The sequence below is a fragment of the Hypomesus nipponensis genome, chromosome 13 (assembly GCF_054491055.1).
Source record: "Hypomesus nipponensis isolate SF chromosome 13, ASM5449105v1, whole genome shotgun sequence".
NCBI classification, from domain to species: Eukaryota; Metazoa; Chordata; class Actinopteri; order Osmeriformes; family Osmeridae; genus Hypomesus; species Hypomesus nipponensis.
This window is the reverse complement of record NC_140373.1, coordinates 712521-726681: the sequence shown is the minus strand read 5'-3', so window position 1 is coordinate 726681 and position 14161 is coordinate 712521. Positions and strand designations below refer to the sequence as shown.

At 50.9% G+C, this 14161-nt stretch overlaps 1 protein-coding gene across 1 annotated transcript; it reads left to right on the top strand.

Annotated features, from left to right (window-relative positions):
• Nucleotides 1–253: 253 nt before the first annotated feature.
• patl2 (PAT1 homolog 2) lies at nucleotides 254–8295 on the top strand. The gene is given in 24 exon segments (XM_084670412.1): nucleotides 254–288; nucleotides 739–812; nucleotides 815–864; nucleotides 867–919; nucleotides 1000–1276; nucleotides 1624–1689; nucleotides 1838–1891; nucleotides 1970–1994; nucleotides 1997–2088; nucleotides 2185–2256; nucleotides 2402–2529; nucleotides 2982–3056; nucleotides 3204–3330; nucleotides 4937–5062; nucleotides 5136–5180; nucleotides 5182–5251; nucleotides 5348–5415; nucleotides 5495–5637; nucleotides 5763–5916; nucleotides 6249–6383; nucleotides 6583–6600; nucleotides 6602–6681; nucleotides 7220–7360; nucleotides 7497–8295. Coding segments are annotated over 24 exon segments (2142 nt in total). The 3' UTR covers nucleotides 7531–8295.
• The last annotated feature ends 5866 nt before the right edge of the window (nucleotides 8296–14161 follow it).

The following is a 14161-nucleotide window of genomic DNA, read 5'->3' as shown; positions in this document are numbered from 1 at the left end:
ATTACTTAGAACGAAGTGAAAACATGCCAGGCATATAAAAAGCTGTATTATTATTATCCACGCTAACAGTCTGATTTATTTGGCTGGGATTTGATACACAGGTAATCCTCCTGGATGATAGCGCACCCTTTGTTACGGGGTGGCTTTAACAGTCAGACAGGACAACTTCTGCACCGCTGACCAGTTAATGTATCCTTAAATCTATGTCAGATCTATCTGTCAAATATGTAGGCTATATCAAAAGATTCTACGCATGCCCAGTGTCCTCCCGCTTGCGCGCCTTCACAGGTGTGCTCATTTAAATACGCTAATGAGATCGCAGACACGCTCGAGCACAGACAGATCGGAGACATACTGACGGACGTGAGCTTATATGAATCATATATCTTTAAAGATTATACATGAGTGCCTCAAAACAAAAAGTAAGTTATAATATTCCTTTATGCGCATTGAAATGTTGTGTTAAACTAGCTACGTTGGAGGCTACTGTAGGTCATAATTAACGCTAGGTTATGAAAACAACTACACGTGTTGAAGCAACAGGTAGAAACATCGGAATGTCTCTTAACACATCTAACGCAGCAGTTCCCTGTCGCGTTTGAATGGGAAGTAATTATTAATTTCACGTTTGTTTTTTTGCGTAATTAAAGGGAGTCCCAGTCTGTTAAACAATGCCGGTGAAACTTCACCACAGCAGATAATAACATTTGAATCCGCTTTTCCCCCGTTTACTTGAAGGACATTTGAAAAGGTCTCTCCGCCTGAATGGCTAGAAAACGGAGGTGACTGGAGCGGAGAGGAGGGAGGTAGACACGGGGAGGATTACTCCAGGAGATGGCGGAGGAGGATGAAGAGACTTCGATCTTTACAATGAAGAGACTTTTGGCATGGGTATGGTTCATCCACGAAGTTCTTTAAGGCAGGGAACAATAAGAAACGGTTAACCAACGCAATTTCTTAAATTTTTTCTACTAACTTTGTGATCCTTCCCTGATGTAGACATGGAGGAATCGGGAGGGGGTCCCACCAACTCTCTCCTCCAGTTCAAGCCGCCTCCATCTCCTCCTCCCCCCGCGCCACCCGCCTCGCCTCCCCTGGCCTCCCGGTTCCCCCTCTCCCCCCAGCCCAAGGCCCCAGCACCCCCCAGGCCTGCGAGGCAGAGGCTGGAGCCAGCCAGGGGGAAGAGGCTGAGGGCCGGCCAGGGGGGAGAGGCCGGGTGCAGATGTTTGAAGATCCGGCGGTGATGAGAACAGTGGAGGGGCGGCCTAGCCTGAAGGTGAGTGACGTTAGTAGTTCATACCGGTTAGTGTAAATACAGACCGTTCCTAGTGTGTCTAGCTAGCCTGTAAGACAGTCCAGTGTCTAGCTAACCTGCTAGCCTGTAAGCCAGTCCAGTGTCTAGCTAACCTGCTAGCCAGTGCAGTGTCTAGCTAGCCTGCTAGCCAGTCCAGTGTCTAGCTAGCCTGTAAGCCCGTCCAGTGTCTAGCTAGCCTGCTAGCCAGTCCCAGGGTCTAGCTAGCCTGCTAGCCAGTCCAGGGTCTAGCTAACCTGCTAGCCTGTAAGCCAGGGCAGTGTCTAGCTAGCCTGTAAGCCAGTCCAGTGACGTGAGGTGGTGTTTTCCAGAGTCTGGACAGCGCCATCCTGGACTGTGGGACCATATCCCGCTGGGACGCTCTTGATCCAGATGCTGTGAGTCTTTGCCTCTCCAGAGCATGGGGATGGGTACAACTGTGGTTAGAGCAGAAATAAAGGTCCCAGGGTTTAAATCCCCCCCTGTACTTCTTTTTGGATAAAAGCGTCTGCTAATGATAAATTATTCCACCATCCTCCTCTGTAGTGGATGTTACCATCTTACAGGAGTCCCAGACGCACCCCAGGCCTGATCCTACAGGTACCTCCAGTCTGTTGCTCCTCCAATCGCAGGTTTCACCTTTGTCACAGCCGGCCAGTAACACGGCTTCTCTCACAGGACAACGCCATCGTGTGTGTGATATCGACCGAGGCTTGCAGGCACCCTACCTCCTCCAGTCCACCAGGGGCAGGAGAGGGACCCCAAGGGGGCCGTTTGGCCTGCGCTGCCCTTCTCAGGTGAAGGGTTGATGAAGGCTTGATGTCTGTCTGTGGGGGTCCAGATGGTCCAGGGACTTCTGCTCAAGGCCTCCTCGTGTGTTGTCTTGGTTACAGATGTCTCCTATGACGCACGGCTCTCCCATCATCACCCGGCGGCCTTTGAGCCCGCAGCAGTACTCCAACCAGGTCCCTCCTCCTTCCTACTCCAGTTTCATGCTGTACAGATAGTACAGTGCAGCAAAAAGATCCAATGTAATATTGTTTTTGAATGTGCTATATAGATAAACATTAATTGATTGATGATGACGTGTCTTCTCACGACAGACTGTAGACTTCCTGCTCCCCGGCCAGCCGCCCCTGCCCCTCCACCCCCAAGATGATGCAGCTGCGCTTCGGCGCCAACTCACCCAGACCCTCCCCCTTTTACAGCCCCTCGTCCAATCCCCTGCAGCAATTCAGGTACCTGTGCAGCCCCTGGCGTTCCTGACCGTGACTCAGTCGTGTAACCGTGTCGCCACGCTTCGTAGGTACCGGAATCTGAACTCCTTTAACGCGTCCTTTGTCAGGTACTGGGAGTCCCACTCCTTTTAAAGCGTGCTTCGTCGTACCAGTGTCTCACACCACACATGGGAATTTAATGTTGTTTCATCAAATATGACTTGGCTGCACCATACTATGCAATATTGCACACATTTTACTGTTGCCCTGTACCTGGGAGCTGGGATGCTTACTGTTGCCCTGTCCCTGGGAGCTGAGATGTTACTGTTGCCCTGTACCTGGGAGCTGAGATGTGGGCACTGAGTATGCAGAGACCCCTCGGCTCAGATCCCTCTAATCCTGTTAGAACTACGCACTTCTGGTGATGGAGTTTCTGCCGTACTTTCTGTATCTGTGTGTCCCTCTCCCTCCAGGATCCCAGGCCCAGTGACTCAGCTCCATCCACAGCACAGGCGTCTGCTGAGCCAACGACAGCAGAGATCTCAGAGGTGGGTGACCATCCTGTCAGCCCGGTCCACTTTTATTTCATATTTATTTAGTTTGTTTGGTCCTAGTGGCTGGCTAGCCCTGCTGGCTGGTTGGCCCTGGTGCTAGCAGAGGTCGGTAATGACACTCCCTCCCCCCTCCCCCCTCAGGAAATGCAGATGGGGCTGGGACCCCTACTGTCATCTGATGTCCCCAAAGGAGAAGGACTGGATCATCAGGCTGCAGATGATCCAGCTGCAGAGCGAGAACCCTCACCTGGACGACTACTACTACCAGGTACCACTAACTAGTACTACCAGGTACCACTAACTAGTACTACCAGGTACCACTAACTAGTACTACACGGTACCACTAACTACTACTACCAGGTACCACTAACTAGTACTACACGGTACCACTAACTAGTACTACACGGTACCACTAACTAGTACTACACGGTACCACTAACTACTACTACCAGGTACCACTAACTAGTACTACACGGTACCACTAACTAGTACTACACGGTACCACTAACTACTACTACCAGGTACCACTAACTAGTACTACACGGTACCACTAACTCAGCATGCACATACACGGTACCACTAACTAGTACTACACGGTACCACTAACTACTACTACCAGGTACCACTAACTAGTACTACACGGTACCACTAACTAGTACTACACGGTACCACTAACTAGTACTACACGGTACATACTAACTACTACTACCAGGTACCACTAACTAGTACTACACGGTACCACTAACTAATACTACACGGTACCACTAACTACTACTACCAGGTACCACTAACTAGTACTACACGGTACCACTAACTACTACTACCAGGTACCACTAACTAGTACTACACGGTACCACTAACTAGTACTACACGGTACCACTAACTACTACTACACACGGTGCCACTAACTACTACTACCAGGTACCACTAACTAGTACTACACGGTACCACTAACTAGTACTACACGGTACCACTAACTACTACTACCAGGTACCACTATGAACTAGTACTACACGGTACCACTAACTCAGTACTGCACACGGTACCACTAACTAGTACTACACTGTACCACTAACTACTACTACCAGGTACCACTAACTAGTACTACCAGGTACCACTAACTACTACTACCAGGTACCACTAACTAGTACTACCAGGTACCACTAACTACTACTACCAGGTACCACTAACTAGTACTACACGGTACCACTAACTAGTACTACACGGTACCACTAACTAGTACTACCAGGTACCACTAACTACTACTACCAGGTACCATTAATTAGTAATACTACCAGGTAGGTTACCCAGGCTAACCAGTCCAGAACCCATGGTGAACCATGTGGCCTGTTTGCCGGGGTGCTGACAGGTCCCTCTTGACAGGAGTATTATCCTGACTGTGCGTCCTTCTGACAGGAGCATTACATTGAGTCATTTAGCAGACGCTCTTATCCAGAGCAACTTACACTAAGTACAGTAACATTCCCCCAAGGCAAGTAGGGTGACGTGCCTTGCCCAAGGACACATCATTTTAGCTCGACCGGGAATCGAACCGGCAACCTTCATATTACTAGCCTCCATCCTTCGGTAATACTCCTGTCAGAGGGACACACCGTCACTGTCATATATATATATATATATATATATGTATGTATGTATGTGTGTGTGTGTGTGTGTGTGTGTGTGTGTGTGTGTGTGTGTGTGTGTGTGTGTGTGTGTGTGTGTGTGTGTGTGTGTGTGTGTGTGTGTGTGTGTGTGTGTGTGTGTGTGTGTGTGTGTGTGTGTGTGTGTGTGTGTGTGTGTGTGTGTGTGTGTGTGTGTGTGTGTGTGTGTGTGTGTGTGTGTGTGTGTGTGACGGTGTGTCCCTCTGACAGGAGTATTACCGAAGGATGGAGGCCAAGCTGGCGGAGGAGGAGCTAGGGCTCCGGGGGAGCAAGAGAGACCCTCCCAAGCTGACCACGCCCTATGTCACCAAGGCTGACTCCTACACGCCAGGGTAGGTGCCTGCAGGACAGCTCCTCCAGCAGGCTGATTTCGACCCCAGCGGTTCCCTGGGTTTCTGCTGGTTCTGAGTGGTGTTCTGGTTATGCTTCAGTGCTGCACATCGAAGGCTCCTTGGGGTCAAGTTGCCGTGTCGACGTGTTACTCGCCTCGACGGGCCATCAATGCCGTCCAGGCCTACTGTCCCAGTGAGGTGAAGCAGGGGGCACATAACCTTAAAACAATATCCATTATACCTGAACATGATCTGCACACCTGAACATCATTCCATACCAAACAGGAAGTTGCCCCTGCACAGGAACACAGGGATCTCAGTCAGCAACGTCTGGAGGTCCTCAAGAAGATTGAGAAGGTCAGACTCTGCTGCCGAGTCACCTGAGCTGTTACCAACAGTGATGAGGTGTCCCTCCCTGAGTGTGTGTGTTCTGTAGCTGTTTGTGGTCATGCTGGATGTAGAGGAAGCCCAGAGATTGAAGAGTGTGGTGCTGGGGGAGACGGAGGAGAGGAGGCTGGTGGAAAAGACTCAGAGAAAGGTGGAGCAGCTCTATTCCCAGCTGCAGCACCCTGACGCTCTGTGAGTCCAGCAGGGGGCGCAGGCTCCTCTCACAGCTCCTTGCATCAACATGGACTAGTAGGATCTGCGGTTGGCTGATCTGCGGTTGGGTGATTGGCTGTTGCGCTGTGTGGTTTCGTAGGGAGGCGGGGGAAGAGTTTCCTTCCTGTTCTCCTGGTCTCCAAGGGGAAGCGCCTTCTGGCTCGACTCCTCCCCTTCCTGTCCCATGATGCCGCTCTGCACGTCCTGCGCGAGGTGACTGCTCACCTGCCCGTCCTGATGAGCAGGGACTCTGACGAGGTAGACCAATCACCACGCCTGCCTGACGAGGTCGACCAATCATCACGCCTCCCTGCCAACACACCCTTCCTCGACTCTGACCATGAGCTCCTGTTGGAACTGTGCCCTTCTGATCCTTGGCTCCTCTGCTGGTTTCTCTGATCCTTGGTCCTCTGCTGGTTTCTTTGATCCTTGGTCCTCCTCTGGTTTTCTGATCCTTGGTCCTCTGCTGGTTTCTCTGGATGCACTTTACGTGTGTGGCTTTGCATGGAATCTTCTGTTGAAAGAGTAGCAATGTAAACATGCTACCGACCCTGACCTGACTCCATGCTGTTTCATGTGTCTACCTGCAGGCTCTGCCTGTGTTGTACCCTGCTCTCCGTTCTGTGGTTGGAGGCCTGACCTTCAGCCAGCTCATCGGCGTGCTCAGAAACCTGACGTTGTCCTCTAAGAACAGCGAGAGCCTCACGCTAGCCTGTCAGAACAAGGTTATTTGTTACACTTGAGCTATTACGTACCCATTAAGTTATTCTTTAAGACTTTTGAACAACGTACATGTACATATAGTTGTGTTTGAACTGTTTATACACATCATAACCTAGGTTCGAGTAGTGTAGCATCTGTACCTGGTTAGCTCTGCAGTATCTTGAGTGGAACAACACTTCTGTGTGTCCTGGTTCTCCTCAGTTTGGGCTGTCACTGCTGGTACGCTCTCCTCTCCCAGGGAGAGAGGCTGCTATCCTCAGACCTTCCCCTGGAGCCCAGCATCGGAGACTTTGAGACCTGGTATGACTCCTGGTTACACCACTACACAACGATGGAGGAAGCCTCCATGCTTTTTTTTTTTTTTTTTTTTTTTTTTTACAAATACATATGTATATACATATATATATTTTTTTTTATAAGAATGTTTTTTACTAAAGTTTGCATACTTGATGAGGATTCTACTAAACTCTGTTGTACTGTTTTGTGCTCTGCTTTAGTCTACTCTATTTAGGCATCTGTTCTCCTCTCCTGTCTCTTTCCTTTCACTGTCTGGGGGGAAAAAGTTTAAAAACAAAGTCCCCCCCCATAATTAGAGAAAAGTTTCGTAAGGTTGGAAAAAAGAAGTTTAAAACATATATTTCAGAAAAAGAGTTGAACAAATATTTTCAAAAAAATATTTATTACAAAAAGTATTTTTATAAAAAATTTGATTTATTATTATTATTTGGATTATTTGATTTGTCGTTTTGCTGCCTGTACCGTATGGTCTAGCTCAGTGGCTGGGTAGAAACGGTGAATCTGCTTCCTGTTTTTAAACACATCCTCTTCCTGTCTTCAGGACAGACACGGTCTTCCAGGTGGCCTGGCAGCTATCCCAGAGTGCCTTGGTGGAGCCTCTTCTTCTGCCCTCCAACCTGCTCACCCTCTTCTGCCGCTACCTGGACAAGCGCACCGTCCACCAGCTGAAGAGCAACATGGAGTAAGGACTCATGTGGGGTCTGAAGAGAGAACCCTCCAACGCTGAACTAGACACGGGCTTGTCTGCATTGACCGATGCTCCCAGGTGATGTGTGTGTTTTAGAAGCTTCCTCACTCTCCCTCTGTCTGTCGTCTAGATCAGCCACTGGCGTCATGGCTCTCGCGTCCTGAAGAGGGCGCTCTTCTGACGTAGACGAGCCAGTTGTGAGGATGTGAACTGAAGCAGGATGGACGAGGTGTGAATAACAACATCACGCTACTAAAACCTCGTGCTGCTTGTATGACGATGCGTTTTCAAACGCATTAATGTGATTTATTTTCTCCTAATTTTTTTGAGCACGTTCTCTCAGATCTGTTTCCTTTTCATTTAATTTCAGGCCCCAAGTTCTGTAACACACATCTGCCCCCAAGACAGTAGAAATGTGTTGTGTGTGTATATAATCCAAGCCAATGCAAGTGTCAGGAAGATGAGTCTTAGTATGCCCACCAGAGGGTGCTGAGTCTCCTAGCCTCAACTCCTCCACTTTCCACGAAGAACAGAATCATTCAGGGAAAGTGTTTCATTAGGATACCTTTTCAAATGTATTTAAGTTGGTCGCCTATGAAAAGACTTGGGATACTTAACCTAATCTTGGAGGATTGTATTGTAGTTTGTTGCTCTTTTGAGGTGTTAGGGGTTCATGTTTTGTACAGCAAATGTAGTATTTTTGTAAAATCTAATTATGACTTGACCTTTAGGAATGTACATGCATATTTGGGTTCTTTTGTAAAAGAAAAAATATATATGGTTTCCCAAGTGTACATTCTCCAATGCTTGTTGTGTATATTCTAGGCTTTATTTCTATGTTTTAGTTGTATCTTTCATTTCAGTTGGAAGCAGATTCAATATAAAATGCACTCATGTAAAGCACCTGCAACAAAATAAATAAAATTTCACAAAACAAAGTTAAGCTTGCTACCTTATGCACAGAGGTGATTTAATCCTGCCTCGGGCCTCCTGGCCCCCCACTACCCCCTGGCCCCCCACTACCCCCTGGCCCCCCACTGCCCCCTGGCCCCCCACTGCCCCCTGGCCCCCCACTACCCCCTGGCCCCCCACTACCCCTAGGCCCCCCACTACCCCCTGGCCCCCCACTACCCCCTGGCCCCCCACTACCCCCTGGCCCCCCACTACCCCTAGGCCCCCCACTACCCCCTGGCCCCCCACTACCTCCTGGCCCCCCACTACCCCCTGGCCCCCCACTACCCCCTGGCCCCCCACTACCCCCTGGCCCCCCACTACCCCCTGGCCCCCCACTACCCCCTGGCCCCCCACTACCCCCTGGCCCCCCACTACCCCCTGGCCCCCCACTACCCCCTGGCCCCCCACTACCCCCTGGCCCCCCACTACCCCCTGGCCCCCCACTACCCCCTGGCCCCCCACTGCCCCTAGGCCCCCCACTACCCCCTGGCCCCCCACTGCCCCCTGGCCCCCCACTACCCCCTGGCCCCCCACTACCCCCTGGCCCCCCACTGCCCCCTGGCCCCCCACTACCCCCTGGCCCCCCACTGCCCCCTGGCCCCCCACTGCCCCCTGGCCCCCCACTACCCCCTGGCCCCCCACTGCCCCCTGGCCCCCCACTGCCCCCTGGCCCCCCACTGCCCCCTGGCCCCCCACTGCCCCTAGGCCCCCCACTACCCCCTGGCCCCCCACTACCCCCTGGCCCCCCACTACCCCCTGGCCCCCCACTGCCCCCTGGCCCCCCACTGCCCCCTGGCCCCCCACTACCCCCTGGCCCCCCACTGCCCCCTGGCCCCCCACTACCCCCTGGCCCCCCACTACCCCCTGGCCCCCCACTACCCCCTGGCCCCCCACTACCCCTAGGCCCCCCACTACCCCCTGGCCCCCCACTACCCCCTGGCCCCCCACTACCCCCTGGCCCCCCACTACCCCCTGGCCCCCCACTACCCCCTGGCCCCCCACTACCTCCTGGCCCCCCACTACCCCCTGGCCCCCCACTACCCCCTGGCCCCCCACTACCCCCTGGCCCCCCACTACCCCTAGGCCCCCCACTACCCCCTGGCCCCCCACTGCCCCCTGGCCCCCCACTGCCCCCTGGCCCCCCACTACCCCCTGGCCCCCCACTGCCCCTAGGCCACCCGCCTACAACTCTTTTGGAGGCCCCTTGTTTGGCCTCGCTGCCCCCCCCCCCCCCCCCCCCCCCCCCTCTTGCTGGCCTCTCCCCCAAAATGGTTTAGTTGGTGTGTGATGAAGGGTTTTGTACGTCTCTTCACAAACGGAGTGACTAAGTTTTTATCAAGTATTTATCAATCTGCTGATTTGTAGAGAAAACCAGAGCTCTGACAACACAACACCAGGCTTGGTGTCAATCATGTCTCTCAGCTCTGAAGGCCGGAGGACCATCTTTTATAGGGCACAAGAACGTAAACATAGATAGTGACAGTCAGGCAGTAATGACGTCACAACAATCTTAGAGAAAGAGATTCACTGCTCCCAACACATGACCACACATGACCAGAGAGGTCATAGTTGGAGCTCTCCTTGTAGACATGACAAGAAACATTTAGCCAGTACTTTCTCCTGATCCCGAACATCTATTAACCCTGACACAATCTACTCTTATTAATAGCAAGCTTACATGAGAAGATACTAACTAGAATCCAATGACTAGTTCTATTGATTAGTAAATAATGTAAGCACACAGGAAATTGCAATTTATTCCACATGTGTCAGACATTTTCAGCCATGTAACAGGAAGGTCACATTCTGACAGCTATCAAAATGTACCCTCTTGTGCCCAGGTCCAGCTGTTGACCAGATCAGTGTCCGTCTTGCTGTGATACGTACCGAGGACAGATGAGTCATCTGAACCTGTCCTGCTCACACACCACAGTGCAACATTCCTGAGAAGGGAGGCTGTGCCGCTGCCCAGCTTGGGCAGGACCGGGCTAGGCCGCGCTGCCCGGGCTGGGCTGATAAGTGCGGCTCCAAAAGCAGAGAGGCTGGAAGCTTCCCTGGCGCTCCGCGCCGCCTGGCCTGATGCTCCGCTCTGTTGCCAGACCTGCTTGTCCTTTCATGGTGCTGTCAGGGATGCCTCCGGACATCAGAATGTGACCCCGTGTGCGACCTCACCCACTGTGAAGCCCCTCTGCCAGTTTGGCTGTGTCTGGGCCCCCTGCATCCTATAGACGGGCAGATCCATCCAGCACTGGCAGACAGAGCCAATATTGTCCCTTTGTCTGGGAGGGGGCAAGAATGTGGGAGCAGGGGACCAGCTGTGAGACCAGGATGGAGGAATGTTGACTTGGGAGGACTGGGGGAGGCACAGGAGGCAGTATAGAGGCAGTATAGAGACAATAGAGGCAGCAGAGGCCTACTGTAAAATGGCGCAGCACAGCTCTTTCTAGTAAATCCCCCTCCTCCCTCTGTCTACAGTAGTAATGACCAGAGCCATCCATCAACCCCCCTTCCCCCTCATGTCTGGATCCCCCAGGATGACACGTCCGTGTCTGGAGCCTGCTTGGTTGGCCCCAGGGGCCCACCCAGGACCCCACCCTCCACTGCAAGGCCTGTTCTGGGTGACTTGGCTGGGGCTTCATGTGTTGTGGTCCTCTAGTCATATATCTGCTTCACATCAGCACGGCTGCTGTTGTGGAGACAGGAGCTGCTAATGGACGACCCACATCTGTACAGAACAGGATGAAGCAGAAACAGACAAGCAGTGAATACAAGTCTTAACCTTAGGAAGGAAAAGCAAGTTTGACATGTTCTTCACGTTACTATAAAACACAGTTGTCAGATGAAGCTCTGAAGTGTGTTTTCGAAATGCTTTTTAGAGAACAGGTCTTAATGTTCTATAAAAATATATGCATCTTATACATAGTATTGTATGGTCAGTATTAAATATACTAGCAGGGCATCTTTGTGCCAATAACCCTTTGAAACATAAAACAGACTTAGATTTCAGTCATTCTTTCATTCCTGCCAGCCCTGCTGTTGGCAGGAATGGGAGTTCAGTGTCGGCAAAAGAGCTGTCAGAGCCAGGCAGCGTCACAGACATGAGGAGAGCTGGCCACTGGGACCGGTTCAGATCCATGAAGGTATTTATGACGGCTCACTGGCTGGTCCAGGATCAGAACCTAGTGACCTTTAGAGGCACACACACTTGGGTCTGAGTACACAGGAGTATATATGACAGAACACAGGAGTACATATGACAGAACACAGGAGTATATATGACAGTATACAGGAGTATATATGACAGTATACAGGAGTATATATGACAGTATACAGGAGTATATATGACAGTATACAGGAGTATATATGACAGAACACAGGAGTACATATGACAGTATACAGGAGTATATATGACAGTATACAGGAGTATATATGACAGTATACAGGAGTATATATGACAGTATACAGGAGTATATATGACAGTATACAGGAGTATATATGACAGTATACAGGAGTATATATGACAGTATACAGCAGTAAGCATCAGGAGAGAGCAGACAGAGAATCCTTGTCAAACTGAGGTGAGGTTTTCTACACGCTAGGCAGAGCGACACACTAACATCCTGATGCCCCCAATATCACCCTACAACTCTCCTGTTCAAACCCCCAACCTTGACCCCCCCACCCCCTCCATCTCAGTCCCCCACTCCAGCCTCAGCCATCCAGACCCTGTCCAATCTGCCCCAGCCTTCCCGGCCTCTGCAGCGCCCCAGCCTCACTGTGGCCTCAGCCCTCTGGCCTCTGCAGCGCCCCAGCGTCTCTGTGGCCTCAGCCCTCTGGCCTCTGCAGCGCCCCAGCGTCTCTATGGCCTCAGCCCTCTGGCCTCTCAGCCCCCCCAGCCTCTCTATGGCCTCAGCCCTCTGGCCTCTGCAGCGCCCCTAGCCTCACTGTGGCCTCAGCCCTCTGGCCTCTGCAGCGCCCCAGCCTCACTGTGGCCTCTGGCCTCTGCAGCGCCCCCGGCCTCGCAGTGGGGGCCCTCAGGCCAGCCAGGCAGCAGACACTGCAGAGAGCACATCCATCAGTCACAGTCAGGGGGAGCCCAAACACACATGGCTACCCTGCTGTTAAACCACTTTATTAATGTCAGGGGCAGAATGTAGCCCAGTGGAAGAGCATGGGGACGGCTGAAACTCAGTAGAATGACACACTTCTGATCCTTGATCTTCTGCCGTACTTTCTAAATGCACTATCACTATCACTATCACTTTGACTACTTCTTATCTATTTGGTGTACATGAACAGTGGTCCTGTGTTTGGTGACGACGCGCCAGTCCTCTCCTGCATGTAAGCAGATGGATGCCAGGACAGGAAACAGGCAGAGAGAAAGAATTTGACTCTGATTATTTGTCTTCACTGTGCCTGAAATGCTGCCATACTGACGACACGTGTCTGTGTGCATGTGTGTGTGTGTGCGTGTGTGTGCGTGTGTGTGTGTATGGACGTGTGTGCTTCTGTGTGGGAGGTCTGGATATTCATGTTTATGATATGTTTATGCGCTAGTTTTTTTTGTGTGATTTAGGTGCATGTATGAAAGTGTCTCAGTTCAGACAAGAATGCCTCTCCAACCTCCCAACACTTCGCTCTCTGCCAAAGCTGACTGCAACAGGACGGGGTGAGCTGGCGTGGGGGGGGAGGGGGGTTGTAGATGAGGCCTAGTGGCCTTCCAGACAGACCCTCTCAAACACATTAACAACTCCTAAAATCCTCCATTAAAGTTTAATTTAATGGAGGATTTTACATTTAATCCGTTGTAGATCTTTACGACACTACAACATCCTGTCTTCAAAAGACAGCTCCATCCATGTGTAGTATTCGGTCACACTAAACCTGAAATTCACTGTGACAACAGATTACAAGAACATAAGTGGACAAACCTTATGAAATGATGTGAAGATGTTTGGGGGGGAAGGCGGGAGGAGAGGGGGGTTAAGGATGGGGGAGGGGGCAGAGCTGGTACCCGGAGGGTGAACAGAGCTGGTCCGTGAGGCTGGGGTTCAGCCAAGTGTGTGAGAGGTCTGAGGAGGGTCAAAGGTCAATCGTTAACCTCTCCTTGACCCCATAACAGGAGGATCTGGAATCTGCCCTAAAGGTGAGACCTTCACTTTTTCTCTTTTTTTCTTCTCGACACACAAAGAGGTCAGTCACTAAGATGAGATCATGGAAAATCCTGAATGGGTGTAGAGTAGTATGGACTGAAGGTGGCTCATACATGAATCTAACTCCAGCCTTTCTCTCTCTGTCACTGCATCCACTTCCTAAATCTAAGGCACAAGATGATGTCACTTCCTCCTCATCACATTGTAACCAATGACGATCAGAGCACAGAATTCCAGTCAGAATCTATCAGGAGTTTGGCCACCTCAGATTGCCTTCAGACAGACTTGGATTTGACGAGGCAAAAATAGTTTTTAATAATATGAATGTGTTTGTTGTTCATTTTAATCTGATGCAAGGTACAGGGGGGATTTGACCCTGCAAACGTGTGATCTGCAGTTAAGTGTTCTTCCACTGAGTTACACCATGAGCCGTAACATGTTTAGGAACAGAAATAATGACCAAACCTAAGTAGGTTTTATTAGACTATATTATTTCCCATTACCAGTATGTGTACATGCTCACAAGACAAATTTAGTTTGTCGTACTTTAGTTTGTACAAACTGTTTAAACTGTTCTGAGCCACTGGTGCATGGCTTGAAACAAATGACCTTCTGTTTAGCTAGTGTCTGTGTCTGGGGTGTTTTATTTAAACTTCATTGGTCGATTGATTTAAAAGTGTGAAGCTAT